Raw genomic sequence first — 27,510 nt, 5'->3', positions numbered from 1 at the left:
GTTATTTTCATTTACCTCAGAGTAAGTGTTTATGGGGTAAATGGGAATACTACAATTACAGATCAAAGATAGCTGGAAAGGTGAGATTAATAAATAAAAGTTTCTTTTACCTTCCACATGACAAATAAAACTACTTTAAACTAATTACTTCTTATTTGAAGACTTACTGGAGAGTAAAATATAAGATCACTTTATAAGACAACTTCTTTCACCGTGCCATCTTTAAACAATGACGACGCCTACACAACTGTTTAGAAACACGCGAGACTCTCGGAATCTCTTCCATGTTATCCAGTCTTCACTCACCAACAGTTTCGTTTAGAAAAGTACCATTAGTGTGATAATAGATTTTGTATGCATTTATCCCATTTTTTTTTACCCCAACTGACCCAATACCAGCTCCCTAGTAATAATATTAATAATTGTAATAAATAAATAAGCAAATAAAAATTTTCCATGACTAAGAATTTTAATGATTAATTAAATAATGCTTATGACCGAGAGAAAAGGCCTAACAAATAATGGCAGTTCTAAATACTAACTAAGCAAAAATCCTAATCAGTGTGTGAAAATAACGAAGAAAAAATTACTAATGAGTGCAAAATATCTTAACCACTATGTTGAAAATGCAAATGACTAGCATGAAAGTACCAATTACTAAACGTAAAACTCAATGACTCAATTAAAATCCTGTTGGTTAAGAAAAAATATTAATAATGCTGCGAAAACTAAGAAATTCTAATTACTATGTGAAACGTCCCATTCAGTAAGGAGCACATCCTAAGAACTATGTATTAACCCTAGCAACTAAGGGAAAACAATTTTACGAAAAAAAACGAAAATTTCAGAGACTACCGAGTAATTATAGCTCTTATCCGTAAGTAGAGAGATTAAGAATAGAAGTATAACAATGACTGAGTTTAACTCTTTTTTTAGGTAAAAAAATTCTTTATAGTGTCAAATAATTAAACGCATTAAAGTGAAAAAAAAAAAAAAAACCATCGTAAATAAAGCACAAAATTTGAAGAAAATACAGCATATAGCTATTTTAAGGCTACAATGGAGCCTCTCGAGAGTTCAGAGAACAGAGTTCTCTCGCGAGTTTCGGTTGTGTTGGTGAGCTTTTTGCACTGATGAAGAGGCTCCATTATAGCCTTGAAATAGCTATATGCTGTATTTTCTTCAAATTTTGTGCTTTATTTACGTTGGTTTTTTCACTTTAATCATATTGTAGCACAAAGGTTATATAATTACTTTTCATTTAATTAAACATATTGCATAAAGGACAATCATCGTCTTGTTCTTCAATAGAATGTCGAACATTCTTCTGTCAATTAATAATCGTACCGTTAAAAATCGAATAGCAATTTACTCTAATTATTATTTCGTACACTTATCTAATGAATTCATTTTTGCAGTTAATAAAATTAAATGACGTCAATTTTTTGAACTCCTTTACTGTTTTTGCGCGTTTTAAGTTATTAAACCTTGATTTGAATAGTCATCATAAGTTGACTATTTGTATAAAATGTATATCTTTTGAATACATGTTTAAATTTAAATTAAAAAGTATGAATAGCCGCAGCTATTTGCATAACTTTATAGTGTTAGTTATAAAATTCTGAATGCATTCAATGATGATTAAGTTTATTAAATGTCTGTTCTAGGTATGTTCCCATACGTAATGATTGCCGTCATGCCCATTTTTTGCTCATCTGATTGGCCAAAGCGATGGCTTTCTTGTTCTGAAAGATTACATAAGATTTTCTTATATGATGATCCGCTCCAGAGAAATACAACTTGCATTTACGCTGAAGAATTTCAAAAACATGAGCAGGTAGGTTATACCTCTGACCAATGGCTGCTGAAAGAAGTAAAACCAAGGTCCGCCCACTTACGTAGGATGTGACCTGTCCAATGAGACAACTGCCTTGACCTCACCAAATTAAAATGCTTTACTTCTTTGACTATTTTCTTGAATTCCAAGGTGACGTATTCAATCTTTAGAACCAATGACGCAGTTGCAAATTCCGTTCCAACTTTTCTCTCCATATCGCCCCATCACGAAAATGGACAATTCTGAAACTGAACGGAGCAAAAGCTCAACATTTCGTGGTCGGACTATAGTACCATAGTTCAAAAGGGATCAATCTAGAAAAGATCAGATTAGTAGATTTAAACAAGTTTTTGTAAAGGTTTCAACTTTTTTCTATTTTTGTCATACACAGCTAAATTCAAAAGGAACGAAGTTGAAAACATCTACTTTATAACCGAAAGTATTGGGACATTTTCAAAAATTCATTTTAAGAATTTCTCAAGAAATAAGAAATCAATTGTTCTGTAACTTTTATTACGTAAAAGGTACGCTTCAGCTAACATTTTTTCAATAAAAATTGCCTTGTTTTTGCATTGTTCACCATTTGTTTTTAGAAAGTTGACGAAAAGGTAACACCGGAGATAAATATAAATTGTGAGAAATAAAATTCATGGCGATTAAATTACTGCGAAAAACAAATCCTCCCCTTCTAGCTGATTATTATATTTTCTGCCCCTTCCCCCCCCCCCCATTGAAAAATCTTTCGTTGTATCGAGCCTCTCTTATTATATATGTTTACCCACTGTTTTACTTAGATTTTTACTGTTGTCGCTATTAAGGAACTGTTGTCATTATTTTAATGGTAGATTTTTAACGACTGTTATCAATGGTGGTTTTAGGTAATGCTGATATGAAATAGTTGCTGCTAAACTGGTTCTATTGCAAACTTTGACGTTATTTAGAAACTGTTGACCTCATGCCAATGAGGGATTTGAAGGATTTTTATCACTCAAGCTGCGTACTTGAGAAAAGGAAAAATAGTTGCGTAAAGTTGTGCGAAAATATTGTGCGTATGTTGTGGAAAAGCATTGTAACATCAAAAGAAATGAGTCTGTGTAGTTGATCTTGTGCTATCAAATAAAAAAATCATTAAAGCAAAGGGATGGATTATCGAAACGCAATTCTTCGTATTCTAGTGCTTTTTAAATTAACGCATTATCAAAACGTGCAACATGTATAACAACAAGTTAAGCACGTTTTAGTTTCTCCTTCGCGTTTCTTTCAGTTGCTAATTTATTTATTTTTTTCTTTACAGGACTTCGGCTTCCCTTCTAAAAGGAAATATCTGAACAAGGAGGGAAGTGTCCGACTTCGTCACCAGATGGCAGCAGTGCTATTTTGCCTTTACTTCACCTCCCAAGTTTTCCTGCCTTACTCCCACTGGCTCACGAAAGGTTATAATACTTGGACACAGGGATTGTATGGATACTCTTGGGACATGATGGTGCATCACTGGTACTACGTGCACACGACCATAAATGTCGTCGACAAAGATACTGGACGTCTTTTCCATTTAGATCCCGAGGTAGTTCTCGCAGTTCAAAATCATAGTTTAATACAGGGGTTCTCAAACTTTTCCGACTCGCGGCACCCTTTGAAGAAAGAAATTTTTTCACGGCACCCTTTTTTTTTTTGAATAAATGCATAAGTATGCCAAATAAGACTACACTAAAGTTCAAAAACTAATATCGTACTCATTTATAATTGAATAGCTGCGGCGTTTACGTATTCATCTGAGATGACTCATGAAAACTAAGAAAAAAAAAAGAAATACAAGTGAAAATTTTAGTTTCAACTGTGTTCCGCCCCGGTTTTAGCAAAGAAAAGGGTTTTCACCTTATTAGGTACATCATGGAACCTTATAAAGAAACTCTGAGCAAAAATTACTTCACGCAGAAGTGAAGATAAAAACGACAAAAAGTACTATCAAATTCAACTAACACGAATTGAAAGAGTCTTTAATATGGCAATAAATATATATAAACTACATTTTATAAACCACATCACCAAAAATTGCATATTTACTTCGATTAATTCTTATTCGTAATCGATGAAGTCACGATCTAACGAATTTTTATTATGCCACATCAAAAAAAAAAAAAAAAAAGAATGGGGAATGGGGAATGGCCTTATTGATCTGTATGAACTTATTTGGTAAACCCTCCCAACATATATATTGGACACTTCGCGGCACCCCTCGCTTCTTCTTACGGCACCCAGTTTGAGAAGCCCTGGTTTAAAATGCTAGGTCCAAGCGAATCGAAAACAGATTAGTAGAAATCTTAGTAATAACAGGTCACAGAAATTACTGCTCTAGCTTTTAAAAAAAGAGAGAAAGAAAAAAACTTGGACATTTTTCCTGAGTTCAAACTTACAGTTTTCGTACTTGGTTCGAGATAAAAATTAAATTTATCCTTGTCCATTAAAACGTAAGGAGAAATATCAAACAACTCGTTATAGGATCCAGAAACTGCAGTTACATCTATATTGTCTCGCCAGTCTGGAATAGTCATAACAAGCCTGAAGGCAAACCTCGTTAAGTAGCTGACTATATCTTCAGATATTGTTAAAAATATTTCAGCATGTCTAACCTGTCGCAAAGAAAGTAAATTGCTGAGTCATTTTCTCCAATGCAATTAAAATGCTTTTCGGAATAGTCATGGCTGATTAGAAGACCTAACTCCTGCTCATAGTAGAAAAAAAGGGTTGGGTTTTCATTTATTAATAAAAAATGGACGACAAGTTATACTAACTTGTTTTTAAATCTTCCTATTTTAAAAAATCTGTCGCTTTATGTTGTTTAAAAATATTGTTTATTATTTTAGGTATTTTATTTAAGGCAAAGCATCAGTAGTGGCCACTTCGTTACTAGTGGCCACTTCCAAGTTTAAAACGCACTAATAGTAGCCACAGTGAAGTATATTTTTAAACTGCAAGTATACAATCTTCATTGCCCCTTTTGAAACTCAATAAGCGTTTTATAGCTCAACGCTTCCTAAATGCTCCCAAATGTCAGAATTTCAATTTGTTCAATTTTTATCATTTTTTTTCCTCGAACCTCGAATTTGATCCAGCAGTGGCTACTCCAAAATCTGAAAATTTCAGTAGTGGCCATCTGACATTCTCACATCCGAAGTATTTACACTACTTACTTTAAATTCAAATAACTGATAAATAAAATTGATTCAATATGATAGTTACATTAAGTACAAACAAAAAAATCCCATTATTATTGCTCATTTCTTTCTTCAAAGTACAAAAGTAAACTTGAAGTGGCCACTACTGGTGCTAGGATATTTTATATCCTACTGGTGAGTAGGATACCTTATATCCTACTCATTAAAGCAAATAATTATGCTTATCATTTTCCTTTTTTGTTATTAGATATGGACTCGCAGTCAGCGCTGGACTCATCATGCAGACATGGTAAAACAATTTGCACGCTGCGTGCAAGAAAAGATGGAGAAAAATCATGAACTAAAAAATATTTCTCTGTACATGGATGTTTGGGTGTCCCTCAATAAAAGATTCGCTCAAAGGTTAAGTTGTAAAGTCATGGTATCTGTTCAATGTAACATAACACGCTGATAAAACTGCGGGCTGCTTATTGTATCTTTTAGGATGGAAACGTTGTAGCATTAGCAACACCTCCTTAATGGTGCCATAGGGGTGCCATTTGGATCTGAATGGCACCATTAAGGGTACCATATAGAGAAAAATGGCATCTTCTTTCCTCTTAAGGGTGCCTTAGTAATACCATAGGGAGCCATATGCAGGCCCGGCTCCTGGGGTAGGCGGCCGCCTAGGATGGCAGATTTTAGGGGCGACAAATTTCGAAATTGAAATTTAAAAAACAAGAAATGAATGTCTGTTTCAGTGCCATAAGATTCACTGCTTCAATGCTAAAACAAAAAAATAATTATTATTATAATTTAGAGTGTGTATCAGTGCTTGGATATGCAAAACATAGTTCAGAATTAAACTAGAAATTTAATTTAATTTTACAGGCAGCAACTTGCGCGATTTAAAACTCATTTGAAAATATTAATATGCGTATGTTTCAATGCCAAAAGACAAACTACTTTAATATTAATAAAAGTATAATTTAAAATGTGTACCAGTGCTTAGATATGCAAAACCCCAGCTTGGAATTTAACTAAAAACTCCCTTAAATTGAAAGCACTTTACTATTGCTTTTATTTTATTATGATATTATTTTTTTTATATTATTATTATTATTATTGAATGGGGGATGGGGGTGGCACTTGTCAATATCACCTTGGGTGGCAAAACTACTTGAACCGGCCCTGACTATATGGCACCCTTAAGGAGGTGCCACTGGTGCTGCAACGTTTAATCTGAAAGGTGCCATATGTAACCCGCAGTTTTAACCAGAGTTGCGGAGTCAGGGTCGGAGTCTTGAGTCGAAGGTCTAAAATTCCAAGAGTCGGAGTAGGGCATTTTCCCTCTAAGTTCGCAACTCTCCTGGTGCTTGCGGAGTCGAAATGGGACTGATCTTGGAATCAAGGAGTCGCAGTCGAAGGATCTAAAAGGTCAGGAGTTGAAGTCAGTGTTGTTCATTTTCCATCCGATTCCGTAACCCTTGTTCTAACTGTGTTCAGTTTAAAAATGTCTTCCGCTTTTATATGAAAACTGCTGAATTATTGAGCTAACATTACGAGAGATTTACACACATGAGTCGATTTTTTCCCCTTAACGAACATTTTGTGTTTGCAATTGGGTGAAAATTAACGTATTAATGACAGGAAAAGGGCAATTCCGCAGTAACATATCACTGTTGTAAAAAACACCCCATAATGACTCTGTTTAAGTTATATTCTTGCTTCATATATCATTGACTCTGCTTTTGCGTAATGCGAATGAAATTATATTTCCATAAACAATATTTTAATGATTTCTTTTGGTCAGTAACAGACGTATCTCATATACGTCAGTTACTGAATGTGCCCCAAATAAGACCATGTAGACCGAAAAAGCCCCTCTTCCACCATTTTTCTATGTACGATAGCAAATATTCGCTCGGTAGTGCTTTTATCGTCATCAGAAACCCTAACTGATGGCAAAGCGTTACCAACAAGTAGTTTTTCCTTAATAGGCAAAAATGTAGCTATAGTTATTACAAGAGGTCTCGCAAAAATTGCTTGATCTTATTTTACGGTAAATTTTGCTTCTTCATGATTCAATGTAGTTTATTAGTATGAAATTTTTTATCAAATTAATCTAGAAAACCTAATTTATGGAGTTGACAAATGTTCCTGCGACCATCATTTTTTGCTGTTTTTTTGATAGACCAAGAAAAATAGACAGTAGCGCAATAAGGACTTTTTTTTCCTTATTAAGACACCGAAGAGTTGGGTGGAGGATATAATTCTGTGCTGCAAATGCTGCACATATGTGCACGAACTGTGAGCAGCAGTGACCAAAAAACAGGAAAAAAAACGATTTATCAGTGTCCCGAATGTGATGGTTGTCTTTCTCTTTTCTATTGAAGTAAACAAGAGATTTTTGAAAATGTTTTAGCGTTTACCAAATGTGGTTCAATAGGCTTTTATGATGAAAATGCAGACTGTTTCAATTTCTTTTAGTTTTATCGTTCTTTTTGGTTTTTTTTTTTTTTTTTTTTCAGAGTTAACCTTCCCAAAAAAGTCAATTTGACATTTTTTTTAAATGCTGCCAAACATAATATAAACTTTAATTATCACATGGAATCATATTATTCCTATTTTTTATGAGTCATTGTCGAATGTACAAAGAGGGGAGCCAATTGAAACACAAATTAGCGATAAATTAGACCGTGAACTTCAGGTCGGCCTCATTTGGAACACTTTCCTTAATAAATTTAATTTCATTAGATTTAAATGACAAATTGAAGAAGCCAAAAAATGACACCAACAATACTGCAGATATGATGTTAGTCGGATACGAGAAGAAGTGTAGAAAAAGATTTGAAGATTTAGGTGGAGAAACTTAGCAGGAAGTGGTACCGCTTGGAGGAAGCAGACAGAGAAAGCCTTGGCCTGCACTAGACTGCAGTGCGACTGAAGAAGGATACGAGAAGATAATATTTTATGCATAAATTTATATATGCTATAATGTTGTAAATAACTGCCGATTCCATTTATTAAAAAAAAAAGGATTTCACCCCAAGAAAACATTTTACCACTATTTTTTAATTTAATCATTCGGTGATGTACCCGAAATGTAACACTTGCACGCAGCTGTTAAAACAAATATGCAGCTATACCCGTCCTTAAAGAAGTGCTGGATTATAAAGTAATTTGGAGGAAAGACGGAAGTTCTCCGGTGGTTTGTATACCACTCTTAATTATTATTAAGTTATTCCACATTCTTTTTCTATAAAGACAAACAACATTCCTGCAAAATTTTCCTTCGTTGTCTTTTCGTTATTGTCTAGAGAATAGGGTGGGAGAACCAGCAGGAAGAGTTGTTGTTCTGCAGTGAATTTAAACTGCAGTAGACCCTCGTTTTGTGCGGGTTTATTTTACTCGGTTTCGATTATTCGCGGTTTAAGATTTCACACCTTTATTTTATTTTACGCGGATGAGTTTTGATTTTATGTGGATGCGGCAGTGCAAACAGATAAAATTTTCCCCTCTTTCTAAGTCCAAACTCTTAAAGATTGCGGATTACGCGTAACCAACTGCATTTTGGCGTGCTTATAATCGAGCTTGGAGAAATTTTATACGATTGGTTCCAGAGCTCTTCCCAGAAGTAAAGTTTTTAAACTCGCCCAATTCAGAACTCACTGAAAGAAGAGTTTTTAGGAGTGACAAAGGAGGACAAAAGCAATGAGGATACCGACATCGATGACACAGAACCAATAACGTTAACATTGAAAATTTCGAGCCATTCCTTGACAATAGAAATGATCTTTCTGATTTGTTAGTGAAGGAAGATTCTATCATTAAAAATTCTATCATGACAGTGAGCATGGATGCGTTAATGCTCTGCAAAGAACTACAGAGAAAAATTCTTGACTGCCAAAAGACTATCATAGCCCACTCCTTTTCATAAATACTGAATTAATTTGTGTTTTCTTTATGCATGTTGTGCATAGAAATTGATAAGAGTACACATTAAACTTTTATGCAATTAGTCATCACTAGAATGAAGTTTTTTTTTTATCTACGGAACCTAACCCCTATTTTAACACTAATATTAAGTCTTAATTTACGCGTTTTCGACTCATTTCCGAGGAACGTAACCTCCGTGCAAAACGAGGGTATACTGCATCTTTCATTCGGTGGACAAGGTTTCCCTTCGGGTACCTTTCTTCAAAATAAATGAGTAAAATTCGTCAACGCATTCATCTAATAAGGTATGATCTTGGCACTACATACATTCGTTTTCAAAAGAGCTCCAGTCAATAGTTTTGATAAAGAACTTGTAAAAAATCTCTTAATTGTTCTTTTAGCCAGTAAACGCTTAATGATAACGCTTAATCGTACCGCTTGATTATGAAAGTTTAGTCTTACTTTTGTAAAGTACAGGTTGATGTTAAAGCCAGAAAAGATATCTTTTCATTGAGTTCATGTCGTACTTCCTATTTTCAAATAATATTAACTGAGGAGGAGACGTTCAAAAATATTTTAATCGCAAATCTAGAATTGTTCAATGTAAGCTGATTCATCCGAAATGTAACCCGAATAAGCAGCAAATAAAATTTTTCTAACTCATTTTAGTTAAAAAAATGAGATTTTAAAAAATGTTCCGAAAAATTTTTCGTAATAATTTAACTCTTTAACTTGAAATGATGGAATATAAATTTGTATTTGATTGACTATTTAAGATTAAATTCCATTTAATTGGGGTTTACATTGGACAAAACCCTTTTTGTACAGAAAAACTATTGTTTTTAACTATTAAGTACTATTAGGGATTGCAATACCAGACCGAAAATTCTATACCGGTATTCGGTATTTTTAAAACGTGATACCGGAATATCGGTATTAATACCGGTATTTGAAATTTCTAAAACAATGTTTGAAAACATATTGTTTCGTTACCACGTTTCATAATTTTGTACAAAATTTTTTTTTACAAAACGTATTGGGAACAAATATAAAATGGAGGAACAAATGTCATAATAAAAAATCATTAATAGTAAAAAACATAAAGAATTGTCTCCAAGTCTGGAACTCATTTAGAGTTCAACTTTTCTGCAGTTGAAAATACTCTTTCTGAATTCACGCACGTCAGTGGTACTGTTAACAACGGGCTTTTGAGTGTTATTTTTGGAAAAATCTTTTTGTGTTTGTGTTTCTTTTGTATTGTGTGTATTATTATTTAAAATTTTTTTAGACTTATAGCTAGGTGTAATTTCTTTCCGAGAGACGATACTTTTCCAATATTAACATCATTTTCTCTTGAACAGGAGGGGTTTGTGTTTTATTTTTATTATTAGCCCTTTTTGGTATGAAATTTTTGATAAACTTGACTATATTAGATTTTTTTAGTTTCTCTTATTCGTTTCGGCGTTATTTTCAAAATTCTTTACAATTATAATTATGTAAATATCTGAAAATATGTTTTGAGTGCTAATGCTTAACCTTCATGTAAATTTTTAAGGCATTATATATTTTATAAGTATTATCTTGCCAAGTATAAAGCGATACATGACAACAAACCCATACTGGTGACAACAAATTGCCATTTGATTTACTAACAAGAAAAAGTCTTTTGCTAAAATTCAGTACAGTTGAGACAAATACTTAAAGACAATATCATGAAGTATTACTGCAATTGATAGTTGTAATAAATTATTCACAGTACAAATACATTCGAAATTACTCTCGAAATTAACTTTCACAAAAGGGAAAACGAGTGATCAGGGAAATAGAAAAATAGAAACAGGGTGCACAACAACGCACAAAAATGCTATTCATCTCATTGATTTTGGTTCTGTATCACGGAAAAGGAAATATACAATTAAAATGCAAGTAGATATTTAATAAGTTAAACTAAAAATTCTTTAACTGAAAACTAGTATTTATTATTTTCAGCGAATACTGAAAATACCGGTATTTTACCTCAGCAAATACCGATAATTACAAAATTGCGAAATTACTCGAAATACCAGTATTCGGTTTACCGGTATTGCAAACACTAAGTACTATTTATAACAAACTAAAATGAAAACCAAAGCAACTCATTCTTGCAGTTAATAAATGGTTGACACAACGATAATCATAAAAGTGCAAAAGCATGACTACAGGCATGGTCTATGGCAAAGGATCATGGAACGTAGCAGGAGCTATGATTGAACCATTGAGGAAGAGTTATTTTTTGATTGAAAATTGATTTAAAATAGACATTTTTTGGAAAATACTGTTATCTTGTCTATCCGATTTTAAGTGCAAAAAATGCTTTTATTTGTACGCACAAACCATTCCATGCTGTAATTTGTAATTGGCAAAAAAAAAAAAAAAAAAAAAAAAAAAAAAAATAGCCTTCAGTTCAATTTTGATTTTCTGCGATTTAACTCCTTCTGAAAGTCACCTCCCCAACTATAAATTATTATAAAAGGAAAGGCAGTAAATCGTTTTATTATTAAATGCGCTTTAATTCTGCTCTTCTTTTTTGTTCAGAATGTATGATCCAACAGTGGATTTGGTGTCTGCCAGCTGGTCTCCATTCCAAGAAGTGACGTGGGTGTTGCCCCTGCAGGCAGAACTCACCGACTGGAGAGAGAGTTTAATTGAGAAAGAGGAAAAGTTGTTATCTCAAGAAGAAGATGCCGATATCCTCTTTCTGACGGATTTTCCAGGTACAGAGGGAAGAGATATGGATAATTAATTTTAATTCTGCACTTTTATCATTCTATATTATATTACGTTATATTAATTTCCAGGATTTCATCTGCTGAATTTCGTCAGTGAGGATTTCCAAAACATAACGTTGGAAGTTTTGAAAGGAGTGGTGGAAGTTCGATTCGGATCGAATGGAACATTCGAACTTTATGAAAGAGAATCTGTTCAAGTATATGCGTATTTTAATCACAAAAAATCCTGCAAATTTTGTTTAGGTTATCTTGATTTATATCTCTATGACAAATATTCGTATTTGAATATCATTGTACTTTACACACGATATGCTTATTATTAGGTGGATTGGAAAGTTTTTTTTTTTTTTTTTTTTTCAAACAATTAAATTGCAGCCAAGTTTTTAGTTTTTTTTTTTTTTTTTTTTTTTTTTTTTTTAAACCAATGATGCAATTTCCTTCTTATTACCTACCTTTTGCCATATAGCGTAAAACTTTTCGACCCCGGATCTATAGAAATATCAATTGGTATTGGAGAAAAATATCTGGAGATAGAATTATGGATATCTATCAAATTCTCATTTTTGATGTCACATTACGATCGGAATAAAGGGAAATCAGGTGGTGCAATGCCGAATGAGGCATCTCACAGTGATTCATTATTTTATTTTAGGGTTGATCTATTCTAGGGTGCTGACAATCCCTAGAATGAACTCTTCCGAAATCGTACCATCTGTTTTAACTTTCTTTTCCTTATAGTACTATCAAAGTGACAAAAAATTTCGAAAATCTGGCTAATATACAAAATAACTAATATACAAAATAACATCTCCAGATATTTTGTTTTAAAGTCAACTTTTTCTGAAAACCTTTTTACGAATCCGGGATGAGAAATTTGCACACTAGATAGGGAAAATTGCTGATAACGAGGTAAATTACATCATCTTCATATATATAATAGCCAATGATCGAGTAACCCGCGAGTTTCAACAATGGAATCACGTCACTGCATGATAATTTGATAGTATGTTTTGGTAATGTTTAACAAGCAGGGAAAGCTTGATTGTGATGAGGCTGAACTGGATCCTGTAAGTTAACCATTTTACTGCTATGACTGTCATTTCAGAGGAATAAAGAAACGAAAAATGGTCAACAATGAACGGTACTTACTGGAGTTTAGGATTACTCCACTGGAATTAAGGATACCCTTTCAACTATCAAAGTATCACAAACAGGCAATGGCTTCGCTCAAATGTAGAAGCGTAGAAACAATTTTCAACCGTACTTCGACGGGCCACTTTCTAGTTAATTAAAAATAAAAACTTGATTAGAATTTTTTTTGCTTAAAAAAAAACGACATTATTTTTCCATCCCCCTACTAAATTGCTATCATTTGAAAATCTTGTTATCATAATATCGAAAATCTCCTGTTTCCTCTGACTCATCGTCATTTTCCTTTTTACTCCAAACTAAAGTAGATATTCAGAGAAACTTTGAGAGCCCCAATTTCTCTATTTTAAACTTTCTCACAAACATTTTAATACTTTTTTGTATTTTCCTCCCAAAGTAGAAGAAATGCTTCTAAACTAATGTATAATTATCCCAAATAAGTAAATTAAAATTGTTACATGAATTGAAAATCAATTTTTAGCTTAGTGTTTAGCTGTACTGCCATTAAGGGTAACTTTTAACCGCGTCCGAAATGCGATTCCAACTAAATTATTTTGCTAAAACTAGAACACTTTTAATGCAGCAAATACAAGTCAAAGATTTTGTATATAAATGCATATTGAATCGAGTTCTACTATTTCAGATTCCATCAGGCGAGTATCACGTGGTCTCTCCCCAAAATTACAGTCCTGCTTGCTATATGTATTTATATCATGTCACTAATAAGACGGAAGATGTAGTGACTGATCGTAGTGATTTCTTCCCAAGTAAGTTAATCAGAAACTACTCTAAATCCACATGCCGGATTTTTTTAGCGTTATTTTTTTACTAGCGGTACTAGCTTTGCCCCTAGTAGAAAATTAAAATATCATTTGGTTCGCCTGTATATTTACAAATAATGGATGATGAATTTCTCGCCAATATGCTATGTTCATTTTCTCGCCCACTTGATGGTAATTTGCTCGTCCACGTTATGGTAGTTTACTCGTCCATGTTATGATAATGTGCTCGGTAAAATGTTCTTAAAATTGGAATAGAAGAAGAATAAAATAGAATTTTCGAAAAATCGCTTTGAGGTGCATACTTCCATGCTACAAACTAATTCTGAGCCAAATTTCATGGTAATAGCCGAACGGTCTAGTTGCTATGCGCGTAACAGACACACAGACATCCAGAGACACAGATATTTAGAGGCACAGACTTTCAGCTTTATTATTAATAAAGAATAGAGTATTTATTTATGTATTTATTTATTTATATTTATTTGCTTGTCGTACATGCTTTGACTCACCTTTATTTTTACTTTTTTTTGTATCTAATGTGTAAAAAAAGGTACTGGATTCTTGAAAATTTTAGAATTTTAATAGAATCCCCTCCCCCCTTTTGGAGTGTAATGAATCCATTTTGACCATCCTTATTCCATTAAAATCAATTACAAGCATTTTATTAAATAGAAACTGGCAACACATAAGAATTTTAAATCATTGTGTTTTCCTTCCTTGTCGGTCAATAATGAATCGGTTACCAATTGTGTGCATAGTCTTAGCCGTATTTAAAATATGCTTTAAATATTGTTGTAATTTGAATTCTATTTTACGTGTAAGTTCTTAACACATTCTATCAGAAAAAAAAATTACTTTTTATTTTGGTTCTAAATTTTTAAATATTTAATTACGTTTTCACTGCAAAAATCGAGAAAAACAGTTTGACTTGACTTGACTTGATTCTCTTAATGCCTAGTGGCGCATGAGGCCGCTAGTGTGGCATTCCATCCCAACCGGTTTCATGCCGGCCGCCTCCCTGGCACTCCCCAGCTTGGCCAACCAAAGGCATTTCTTTCTTGTATGGCCATCTGACGCCAGGTTAGTTATGGACGCCTGCGCTTCCTCTTGCCATCAGGGGTTCACGTGAGAGCAGTTCTTGTAGGGTCTATTGCCTGCATTCTGAGAACATGTTTTATCCATGACCATCTGTGCTTTAAACAGTTTAGAGGTTTTTAATTAATATCTTCGTTAACTAATGTCATCCAAAGACACAACCTAGCTAAAAACACTCTCGATCACCTCTCCTTTTGGAACAAAACATTTTTTTTTAAATCTGTCCATCCGTTTAGGTGCTAGAGTGCCACAGACAGACACACAGATACAGACATACATACACAGACACGTCAAACTTATAACACCCTTTCTTTGTGTGTCGGGGGTTAAAAACAGGTTAATTAATACTACTATGTAGAAGATATATCACATTAAAATGTTTTCAAATACGATTGCTTTAAGAATGGTAAGGATAAGAGTTAAGTCGAACAAAATGTAGAAAAGTTATTGCACACTGAAAATAAAGGGACCAATCAAACATTGCAGGAATATTTTTTCCTTTTTATCAAAAGAAATATTTTTTCTGTGTGGGAGGGATTTAGTTTGGAGCTTCCGAGTTACATAATTGTAACTATTTTTAGAAATTTTTAAATAATATTTTGAGCCTTTAACGCGATTTAATTAATGCAGGCGATCGGAGAAATCTCAATGATTTAAAATTTTTATATTTCCATCTTCTATTTGTTAACAAATAAAATGCTTGTGATTCATTGAAGCAAGATTTTGAAATGATTTAAAATTTTCGCTTTTGATTCGGCGTTTACGAATGCCTAACAAAACTTAGTATTGATTTTTCTAACTAGCGCAGTTACTTTGTTTACAAAGAATTATGTGGAATTTCATCCAGTCCAGAAAAATGCCTCAAACGAAGTAAAGAAATAAATGTCAGTAAATGAATAAAAACGTGTTACAAAATCTGCAAAAGTGCTCTTACTTAGTTTTCATTTTATGATTCACTTTGTGTAGAAAATCTGACCTTTCTGCCCCTTTTGCTTTCAGTTTCAACCTGTCCGTTAAATGGCGGATCAAAAAAAGAACTGCAATCTTCACAGACATTAGACACCACTTGTACCGGTTTCTGTTGGCAACGTCTCGGCAAAGATTTCGTGAAAAAATCTAGAATATGGGCTCGAAGGTAAGATGAATGAATATTTATGAGACAAACCAAATTGTGCACGTAAGGAATAAACATTGATCTGAAAGCTGAGATAAAAATCTCAATTAATTACATTAATTACTTTGATAATATAACTAAGTACTTGGGTGAACTAATTACTTTGATAAAGCAATTTAGAATGCTTGTTCTTTGCATCCTATTTCATAGGAATTAAATATTAATTACTTCATGTAATTTAAAGTTTGAATTTTTTATATTTAGTGGCTCGTCTCGACTTTGTTCGGGTTGAAAAATGATTAATCTTAAATGAATATTATGCAGGTACTGCTTAATTTAAAACATCATGGCTCACAACATTTTTCGTTTCGTGTTTATGAGATTTTAAAGCAAATCGATTCACCTCATTTCCTGATCAAGAGAGAGAAACATGTGAAGGGCTAAGGGGACGAACGATGAAAGTCCATTTTTCTAAAAAAAACTCTGGTTAACGTATGGGAACACGTAGATTATTACAGACATTATTCAAGAGAAATATTATTCAGGCAAGAATCATCATAGTGAGTGAGTTTTCACAGGGAATGTAGAGTTTTTACTTTTATGCAGAGATTACTCAGTGGGAATGGCCAAATATATTTTATTATGAAAGACACAAGCACATTACAAACACATAAGACCAAACATTTTACTTGAACTAATTTAGTACGTTCTGAAGATATAATATTTTGATTGTGTTGCCAACCTGAGACAACTAAACATTAATAATTATTTCTTAACACACCCTCTTAATTATTAATGCTTAAAATAAAAACTTCAAGAAAAATAAGTTAAACAATATCGAATTCAAACATAATTTTACTCTTCAGAAGAAAAATAAATAAAACTAGCCAGTCACTTTTTAGAAGTAAGGTCATACAACCAATTTAGATTTAAATTTCTGAAATTTGTTAAACCCCAATGCTTTAGTAAAAATATCTGCAATTTGTAGGTCAGTTGGACAATAATTTACTTTAATTAAACCCTCATCTACTTTTTCTTTTATGTAATGAAATCTAACATCTATATGTTTGCTACGTCTGTTAAATATCCCGTTTTTAGCCTACTTTCCCAGTAAAAGTCAGAAAAAGAAGAAAAAAGCATGAAAGAAGGCTTAATGCATCTTAAAAATATCGTGAAAAACAAAAAAAGTCAACAATAAATAAAATAATTAAATGAATATTGAAAAATTAAAAATTGGAAAGTAGGGTATTGAGATGGGGAAAAATGTCTGTCGGTCTGTCTGTCTGTCGGTCTGTCTGTCTGTCTGTCCCCCCCCCTAATAACTTTTGAATGAATAGTCCGATTCGAACAAACTTTTTTTTGTTCGAAAGATCTCGGCGAGGACACCTCATTCCCATATTTCACTTTTTGATTTGAACTATTTTTTGTTCAATTTTGAACAGTTCAAAAAAACTTAACATTAGCGCCTACGGGGAAATTCAAAGCAATTCCGAACTGTGAGGCGAATTTGCTTCAAACAAACTTTGTAGGAAAAAGCTTTTGATAAAAAACTTGTATATAAGATATCTTTTTGATTTGAACAATTTTCCGTTCAATTTTGAACAGTTCAAATCCCTTAACATTAGCGCCTACGGGGAAACTGAAAGTCAATGTAGATTCCGTACTTGAAGGCGGATTTACTTCAAACAAACTTTGTTGGAAATAGCTCTTGACGACCAACTCCGACTCCGAGAATTTAGGGGGACCTGACACTGACTCTGACTCCTGTTCCCGACAATTAATCGGACTCCGACTCCCCGACTTCGACTCTGACTTCGTAGCTTTGGCAAACATTTATACACGGAGGACAAATGACTGACTCCGATTCTTGGATATTTGACTCCGACTCTTTTATCCCAAAATGAGATTGACTCCGACTCCGACTCCGCTGCTGTGGTTTTAACTGTGAAATAATTATTGTTGATATGATTTGTTTTTATTTTCACGCTAAAGTTTTAATTTAGGTATTTAGTTTTCGGTGAATAAACTCGAAAAATATGCACAGACGATTTTTTTTTTTTTTTTTTTTTTGGCAATGAAAATTATTTCTTTCAGTTGACATTTTATTGTTTTTTTTTATTTTGGTAAGTGCATTAATTCGTTTAAAAGATTATTTCTGGCAACAGGGGAAAAAGAAACGATTTTTTTTATATGATGTATTTATTTTAATGAACTTATTATTATTATTTTTTCGTCTTGAAAGCTGTTAAAAATTTTTTTAATGGAAAGAAGTGTATTAGCTGCTTTGTTTAAAAGATGCTGCGATTTTATTTGTTCGTTTTTTTGAAGAAAAGTAAGGAATATTTTATTCCCAGAAATCAGCTTAAAATATTAAAAAAAAAATATGTTTGAAAAAATTTGCGATTTTAGCTATTTTTGAGAATATTGATCAGGTACTAGAAAGTAGTATGGGTATACGGGAAAGTAGGCTCGTCTAGTTCTAGACGGAACTTCTTGTTAATGAAAGTAATAGCACTTTGATTATCAACGTTTAAAGTTACAGATATACTTTCACTAGTTATTTCTTCAATTAGAGTTTTGAGGTACATAAGTTCTCGACAACACTCTGCTGCTGCTATGTATTCTGCCTCAGTGCTGGAGGTAGCAACAATTGACTGTCTTCTTGAGCACCAACTAATAGGTCCACCACAATAATAAATCACATATCCCGTAGTACTTCTACGTGTTTCACGATCTCCTGCATAATCTGCGTCACAATAACCAATAAGTTCTTTGTCACTACTTTCTTTGGAGTAAGATATTCCTAAGCTTGAACTTCCTCTTAAATATCTGAGAGTTCTTTTTAAATTTATGACATCTTCTTTTGATGGATTTTCAAGATGTCGACTGTTAGAGGTCACTGCAAAAGATAAATCTGGTCTTGTTCTGCAGGACAAATATAAAAGACTACCAATTGCTTCTAGAAAAGGAAAAACAACTTCTCCAGATTTTTCTGTTTCATCAACCGAAGTTTTCAGTAATGGTGTATTAACTGGCTTTGAATCTTGCATGTTGTATTTTTGAAGTACTTGTTCAGCATAAGCTTCTTGATGAATTTTCAATTTATCAGAACTTGATTCCAGTTGAATCCCTAAAAATGAATCTGGTTTATCACAAGATGTTATGTCAAAAACCTTTTTCAAAACATTCAAGAATTCATCAAGTTTACATTTATCAGGTCCAATAAGAATACCGTCATCAACATAAAAAGCCAATATTATGTCATTTCCAATGAAAATACATTGCTCAGATTTAATTTGACGAAAGTTTTTGCTTCTCAGAAAATCAGTTAATCTTTCATTCCATTTCAAAGGAGCTTGTTTTAGTCCATACAATGATTTTTTCAGTTTGCATATTTTAGACTCATCTTCGTAACCTTTTGGCATTCTCATAAATATCTCTTCATCCAGTTCTCCATATAAAAAAGCAGTTTTAATGTCAAACTTCATGATGTGATAATCTCTTTTCACAGTCAATCCAAACAAAATTCTTAAGGATGAAATGCTCACAACTGGGCTAAAAGTTCGTTCGTAATGTATTCCATAACTTTGTTCACAACCTCTCACAACTAATCTTGCTCTGTATGTATTATCGTTTTTGATTTTAAATACCCATTTATTACTTAGAATCTTTTTGTTTCTTGCAACACTTCTGTCAACAACTTCCCAAACTTCATTCTTTTCCAATGATTTCTTTTCATCTTCTATTGCTTTCTTCCACTTTTCTTTATCTGGTCCTTTTACTGCTTCTTCGTACGTGAGCAAAACATAATCACTTAAATATTTAGGTAGTTTTCTATTTCTTTTACCACGTCCAAAGTTTTTATCATTTTCTTCGGATTCATCATTTGTATCAGATAATTCTGATTCTACATAGTTATCTTCATTTATATCTTCATTTTCTTTATTTTCCACTTCACTTTCTTCCTTTTTAATCTTTTTAATTTCACTTTCTTCATTTTCATTTTCATCTTCATTTTCTTCGATTTTATCTTTATCTTCTTCACAATCGGTTGGAATAAATAAGAGGTTCCTTTCTTTATTTCTTGGGTTCATGAATTTTACGTCTCTCGAAATTCGTATTCTTCTTTTTTCTTCATCCCACAAACGATAACCGTTGTTAGTGTATCCCACAAAAATAAATTTATTGCTTCTGGAATCTAACTTTTTTAGGTATCCGAGTTTTTTGATATAAGCTACGCTTAAAAATATTTGCAATCGGGACAAATTAGGTTCGTTTTGATACCACATTTCAGCTGGTGTAACATCAGTAGCTTCAATAGGACTACGATTTATAATATAAGCTGCTGTTCTCAATGCTTCACCCCCACATTTCTTTTTTCAGACCTGAGTCAAAAAGCAATGCACGAGTTTTGTCAAGCAAAGTTCGATTGAGGCGTTCAGCTTTAGCATTTAATTGAGGAGAATGGGGAACGATGTAATCAAGCTCAATACCCTTTGACTTGCACCATATTTTCATTTCATTTGATATGTATTCTCCACCATTGTCGCAACGAATTTTTGCTACTCGAAGTGACCATTTTGCTTCAGCTTCTTCAACATACTCCTTCAAAATATTAAGAGTTTCAGATTTGTTTTTCATCAAAAATACCATAGCAAAATGTGTGAAATCATCTATGCACGTTAGAAAATATCTATTTTCATCCCATGTTTCTACTTCAATAGGGCCATTTATGTCAGTATGTATTATTTGCAATGGTCTAGTTGCTCTTCGTCTTTCAGTTTTAAATGGAAATCTTACTTGTTTAGCTTTCAGACATACTTCACAATTTTTTTGATTCATCATTTAATTCTTTTTCTGTTAGCTTAATTCCTGTTGAATTTTTCAATAGACACTTCATGTTTTTAACACACATATGTCCAAGTTTGCGATGCCATACATCTGCATTATTCTTATCTTCTGTCAATAGTGCTTCATTTTCTTGATTCAACCCTACTTCGTAAAGTCCTATTTCATTTTTGTAACCTTTCAACACAATTTTTCCATCTTTTGAAATTTCTACTCTATCTTCTACAAATTTTACTTCACCATCATTTTTAGTAATTGCATTTACTGACAGCAAATTTTTGCTCAGTTCAGGAACATAGAGTACTTGCTTTAAAATGCAGTTATCAGTTTTAAAGGTTCCGATGCTTTTCGCTTCCATATTTTCTGAGTTTTTGGCAAGACCTATTTGAAATATTTACAACATCTTCTAGCATTGTTTCATCATTTACCATATGACTAGAGGATCCCGAATCAATTATCCACTTCTGATAAGATTTTTCATTTGGAGCAAGAAATGAGACATGTTACTTTGAATTATTTCGAAAATAGCAGTCTTTTTCTACGTGATTAGCTTTTTTACAAATGCCGCAACGAGGTTGATTTTTCTGATTTGTATTATCTTTAGTAAAATGCGAAGGACTATTATTTCTGTAATATTTATTTTCTTTGACGTATTTTTCTTGAGTTCTACTTTTAGGACAGTATCTAGCAAGGTGATCTTTAGAATTACATCGAAAGCATTTCTTTTCTTGTACTTTAAATGCCACATTTTGTTCTTTAATTTCAGAATTTTTCTTACCATTTTCTTCATTTAACAACCGAGCTGTCAAGTTAGCTAATGTTTTATCATCTTTGGCGGTAGATTTCCACGCGCTTCGAAAATGTTTATATTTTTCTGGTAAGCTTGAAAGAATTTTAGATATTATCATCTCGTCATCAATTTTCTTATCCAGCGCTTTTAGACGGTATGCTATATTTTCTAATTTACTTATGTGTATTGCAATATCATGTTCAGAATAAAAATTGTAACTAAAAAATTCTTGAAGTAAGCTACATTTTTGTTGTTCAGAATCGCGTTCATAAATTCCGCAAAGTTTTTTGTACATGTCACAACTATTTTCGCAATTTAAAATATGCATCATAACTTTCTTATCTATAGTTGTTACAATTATTTTCTGTGCTTGTGCATCTTTTTTCTTCCATAAAGTAAGTGCATTATCATTTAAACCATCTTTTCTTTCAGATCCGTTTACAATGTTAAATAATGAATGCGATTTAAAAATTATGTTTACCTGGAATTTCCACACTGCAAAGTTACTTTGGTCTTTTAGTTTTTCTATCGAACTCAAATCTTCAGCAATATTAGCCATTTTTTTCGTACTGAAATTTTTACCTTCAAATTTATTTCTTCTTATTTCACTTTTTTTTTTACATTTTAATCGGCCACTCTGCGGTACTCTGGGCACATGACCTGTAGAGTTTTTACTTTTATGCAGAGATCACTCAGTGGGAATGGCCAAATATATTTTATTATAAAAGACACAAGCACATTACAAACACATAAGACCAAACATTTTACTTGAACTAATTTAGTACGTTCTGAAGATATAATATTTTGACTGTGTTGCCAACCTGAGACAATTAAACATTAATAATTATTTCTTAAGAGGGAAAAATGAGGCTAATTTGGAAACAATTCGAGATTTCTAGCTCAAAAACGTAATAAGGGAAATTTGAGCATGGTGGACTATATGATCATTCTTCCCCGTGGCCCTTCATGTAATTGCGCATAAGTAAGGCAATGCTCCCATATGTAACGTTGTATTTCGTGAAGTTGTACGTTTGTCCTTCAGATTTGCTGATGGTGATGTCAGAAGGAATTTGCCTTGGAAATTGTAGTCACTTAACCTGGAAAGGAAAAATCTGTTAATATTTAAAGTTAAAAGATCAATTTAAAGGCTGCACTTAAGCAAGCTTAAGCAAGCACAAAATTTTGTATTTTGAAGGAATACTGAAAAAAAAGTTATGTACATATATATATGGGTAATATATAGCCTATGTCACTATGTAATTCATTTTCTCAACTTATATATTAGTGTAGAAGTTCAGATATAGCATACTTACCCTAGAAAATTACGTCTCTTTTCCATAACGTACGCACAAAATAGGGGAGGCCGGTGCTAGTTGCCATAGTTTTCACTTTTAAATTTTTCTAATTTTTTTCTATAGCAGTTACGGTGAAAGTAATTTGTGTCTAAGATAGGGTAACATCTTGGCTACAAAAAAAAAAAAAAAACACTGAAAACATCATCTAAACTTTACTGGAAAAGTCATGAAAAATAATTTCCGAAGGCGTCTCAACAGTGCCAACTTACCCCGAAGTCGGGGTAAGTTGGCATTCTTCGGGGTATGTTGGCATAACATTGTTTGAAATGGTTAATATGCATCAATATAACATTTTTTTATTTTTTAAATTTTCATTTCAAAATATTATAAGGTGTTAAGTCAAAAGGTTTGAAAAAAACACGCAGTTAGATTACAAATGGTTCATCTCAACTGCAAAAGATGGTTCCTTGCTCATCTGAAGAGTTTGATTGATCTTCCCCAGAGCTTTGTTGTTGGGGTACCAGATTGTGTCGGGTAACTCTGGCCACTTCCAATACTTTATAATATTCACCATAGTGGAGACTAAAAAGTCCTCGTTATCGACTTCCAGTATTTTTCCTGGATATTTGCGCGCGGATCCTATACTTTACTACCACATACTCACCTACATGGTAGGAGTCAACTCCGATTGCAGCATTTATTGCTGTCTCATCAGCAGGTGGTTGGAGCTGTGTGGGATGTGTTGGTTGGGGCAGACTAGATCCAGTAGGAGTCGGCTCGTCTTTATTCTTATCATTATCATTGGACTGGGGAAACAAGGAACAACAGCTATCTTCACTTTCTGCATACGGTATAGCATCAGACAAAGGATCATCATATTCAGTGCTACTAATCTCTTTCCTCTTTGAACGTTTCTTATTTGTAATTTTCTTTGATTTCGTAACCTTGGTTTTTGTTTCCTTTGTTCCTTCAGCACAAACTGGTTTTTTCTTATGTTTTTCTCCGCTTTTTCTTTTACCAGTTCATTTTTTACAAGGGGGGGGAGACGGATAGGATAGAACTGTGCCTCCTCTTTCTCCCTCGGATACTCCGTTTTCGTATCCCTACTTTTGGAAAAAGCTGAATGTTTTCTGGGGTCACAAGTCCACGTGTTTCGGAGGAGCAGGTTGTACTATTGGAGGTTGAAGGTTCACTCCTTTCAACGCTAGCACTAGGGACATTTTCAACATTAGTAATACCCCTACTAGTAGTTGAAACATTTTCAAAACCAGCATTACCCGTACTAGGAGAAAAGATATCTTCAGGTGGTGGACGATCAGTCACATACGATGGTAGATATTCTGCATCAGAAAATATCTCTCAATTGAAAGGCCATATTCCGCTCACTGCAAACCCTGAAGTGATATTAGTAGGGGTATTCGCAAGGGGAAATGCAATGCTGATAATACCTGGGATATCATATATTGAAAGCGGTTGACCAGGATGGGTGGTTAGCCAACTGTCATAGACTGTATTTACATACTTTTTTAACGGGCCGAAGACGCTCCTGTCTAGGGGCTGCAGTTTGTGGCTGCAATGGGGCGGAAAAGAGAGGACAGTCACCCCACTATCTTTTAGTAGATCCAAGGCTTCGACTGATAAATGGGAATCATGGTTGTCGAGAAGGAGTAGAGTTGGCTTTTCCTTTGAACGTCCAGAAAATTTAATGAAATGGTTGGCAAATTTGATGAAATTTCTCTCAAACATCCATCCTAACTTGTTGGCATCACCATTAGAGCCACATGGAGCAGATGTTACAAAATGAGGCTTATAATTGACCCGAGGAAATATGAAGAAAGGGGGATAATGCAACCCCCCCACTGATACGCATGCTGCTACAGTTACAAATAATTCTCTTTCAGCTGAGGTGACCCTTTCGATTTGTTTAAAACCTCTTCGTGCTACCACTCTATCTGGTTTTTGAACGGTCGTCACTCCCACTTCGTCCATATTCCATACATCATGAGCTGTTAACTTAAATCTGTTCAAAACTATTTTAAGAAGCTCAAAGAATTTCCTGACATTTATTCGATTGAGGCTGCTTGCCCTAGCTAGGCTGGTTGCCTCAGGTGTACGAAGAGACACGTTTGGAGGCCGCTTCATGAAGTAATTAAACCAATCTGGTCCTGCCATTTGCTAATCTTTGCAACTTTGGGGAATTTCAATATAATTTCTGTCAGCGAATTGATACGCACTTTCTTACCTCCTTTGGTGTAAGTTCGAAATAGATATCGGAAGCTTTAGTTACATATTCAGTCAGCATGAATTCGCGAGCGACAGTGAAAATCTGCAACAAAAAACAGAAAATTTGCAGAAAACCATCTAGACGGAAAACTGAAAGTAAAACTCTCAAGGCATTAAATGCGTGAATGTGAACAAAAAAAAAAAAAATAAATAAAAATACACACACACACACACAAGCAGTGAGTAGGAAGGTATGGAAGTAGGTATGAAAAATTAGGCAGGAAGGAAACCTACTTTAGATTTCATAATCTAAGGCCTATTCATTTATTTGTTTTTTAAGTATTTATTTTAAGGCCTACCCTTTTATTTATTTGGTTTTTATTCTTACCTGCCTGGGAGCTTGATATCCATGTAGATTGTCAATGGGTGCATCAATGAGAACAGCAGCATCATACTTCTCCCGTGCTTTCTGACAAAATCTAGCCAGGCTGCGCACAAGGATTTCATACTGCTCTGAGGTGGCTGAAAGGCTCCTCCTATCCACAAGGCAGCCACCGGCACTCTTCGGATCAAGTCGTCAGAATGCTTCCCTCTTCCACTTTTTCTTTTGTAGGTCCTCATTTACAACTGCAATAAGAATTAACAGGTCCGTGTAAGTATTTATAACTATGCGATGCCACACCAACATACTGGTGGGGTAACTTAGCATAAATTGCTGACCTATGCAAAATACCCAGAACCAACAATGCCAACTAGACCTGAAGGCATTTTCTTGAAAACATGGTGTCCCTACCCGAAATACAAACGACTGGGAATGCAGTAAGTGTATCAAACCCCAGGCTATTAGTCTCTGTATCCACCATAAATTGTGAGTACATGAACTAAAATTTTAAGGGTACTGAAAAAAGAAAAGTAAATAGAAAAAAAAATTCACTCACCTGCTAGAAAATCACAAAAACTCGGTTTTCTTCGAATGCACGCTCGCAAGACACTAGCTGTTGTGGATGATACAACAGGTTGGCAAGTATGTCTCATCACGATGGCAGCGCTCTGGGCACTCCGTGGTAGAAAATAAAAGCACAATGCCAACGTACCCTTTATTCCAAATAGCCCCGGTCTCCACTACCATAATTGGGTTGCTTCCCATTTTTCAAAAATATTTTCTTCTGAAAGAGCATGGTCTAAAATATAGTGTGAGTTACTTTCTTCTTAATTTTGACTTATTTTCTCTCTTAAAAAAATATCTTTAAGGACGTTCAGCCGCTGTTTTCACTTTCACTGCTGACGTCACAAGTGAGCGCTTGGATTACACGAATAAAATTTCAGGAAAATTGCCAAACTTTGCCAAATGAATATTTTATTTAACTAACAATTCTCGTTCCGCTAATAATTGCACGCAGAGAAAAATCACCAAAGGGCGATATCTTGCCAGAAAAGACACTCCGCCCCCCGTGTTCTGATTCAAGATGGATTTCCTCACTTGTGACGTCACACGATGAAACATTTTGTTTTAGAAGTCTACCATTTTAAGAAATTAATTAACGTTAAAAGTAGAGAAAATAAAAGTATTTTCTTGTTTCCATGTTATTTTTTTAGCTTATGCTATCAATTTCAGTGACTAAAAGTAGTACTTTTGACTGAAGGAAATAAGGTTTCTATATATATTTATATAGCGGCTCTAGAAGGAAAGACCCACATTAAATACTATTTTTAAGTTTCATAATTAAATCGCACAAAGATAAGAGTTTAGTTGTTTACAATTTCTCAAATGTGTGTTGTTTTTTTTTTTTTTTTTTTTTGTTTTGTTTTTTTAAAATATATTTCAACAGCATGCTCCTTCTGGGACGAGCTTTTTATAGCATTTTGACTAAAAGTTCGATGGTGGTTGAAGAAAGAAATCAGAACTCCATTGCAGAAAAATGGTGACTGGAAGTACTCAAAGCATCTCTGTTTTACGCCAGAGCGGACAAGGAGTTGACCGTCTTTCACATTGCTTATTGTTTCGTATTCAGCCCCATTCTGCCAAGTCAAACGTTTTCTAATTTCAGAATTATTTATGTCCAAAGAAATAAGAATGAAATTAAATACTGAGACGAACACTGAGAATGATAACATAAAAATGTCAATGTTAGATGAATTGAAAATAAAATATGATATTATGTACTTCTGTTGATAACAAGTTTTCTTGGATATTAAGTGAATTTCATTGCAACTTTGGCAAGTAAATTTGAAACAAAAGTTCTGTGCCCGTCTTTCTATGTTTCTAACTTATACTTTCCTCCAATGTATATAGTATTGAATAAAAGGACGCAAAATGCTGCATACAGTTTTTATTATTTTTTTGTGAGTTCTTCCTTGCATCCTTGTATCCTGTTTGATATACAAATTCAGGTACACGAAACATAACAGTACTAGAAAAAAATATATACGTACGTAAGAAACATATTCGGAAAAGAAACACTCATATCTTGCAAGCTATGTACTTCTTGTAATCTATGTACTGTTAAAACAAGAC

General features: G+C 33.6%; 1 protein-coding gene across 1 annotated transcript in view; it reads left to right on the top strand.

Annotated features, from left to right (window-relative positions):
* Nucleotides 1–27,309, top strand: part of LOC129216381 (vitamin K-dependent gamma-carboxylase-like) — a 41,585-nt gene extending 14,276 nt beyond the window's left edge. Inside the window, exons 8-15 of the mRNA XM_054850596.1 lie at nucleotides 1,668–1,837; nucleotides 3,174–3,401; nucleotides 5,261–5,415; nucleotides 11,506–11,684; nucleotides 11,769–11,896; nucleotides 13,492–13,615; nucleotides 15,725–15,860; nucleotides 26,825–27,309. Of these exons, the coding sequence (XP_054706571.1) occupies nucleotides 1,668–1,837; nucleotides 3,174–3,401; nucleotides 5,261–5,415; nucleotides 11,506–11,684; nucleotides 11,769–11,896; nucleotides 13,492–13,615; nucleotides 15,725–15,860; nucleotides 26,825–26,921 (1,217 nt within the window). The 3' untranslated portion in view covers nucleotides 26,922–27,309. The remainder of the gene's footprint in view (nucleotides 1–1,667; nucleotides 1,838–3,173; nucleotides 3,402–5,260; nucleotides 5,416–11,505; nucleotides 11,685–11,768; nucleotides 11,897–13,491; nucleotides 13,616–15,724; nucleotides 15,861–26,824) is intronic.
* Nucleotides 27,310–27,510: the final 201 nt, after the last annotated feature.

This window comes from Uloborus diversus, chromosome 2 (assembly GCF_026930045.1).
Source record: "Uloborus diversus isolate 005 chromosome 2, Udiv.v.3.1, whole genome shotgun sequence".
Taxonomy (NCBI): Eukaryota; Metazoa; Arthropoda; class Arachnida; order Araneae; family Uloboridae; genus Uloborus; species Uloborus diversus.
The sequence above is the reverse complement of the archived record's forward strand: the minus strand, read 5'-3'. Positions and strand labels throughout refer to the sequence as shown.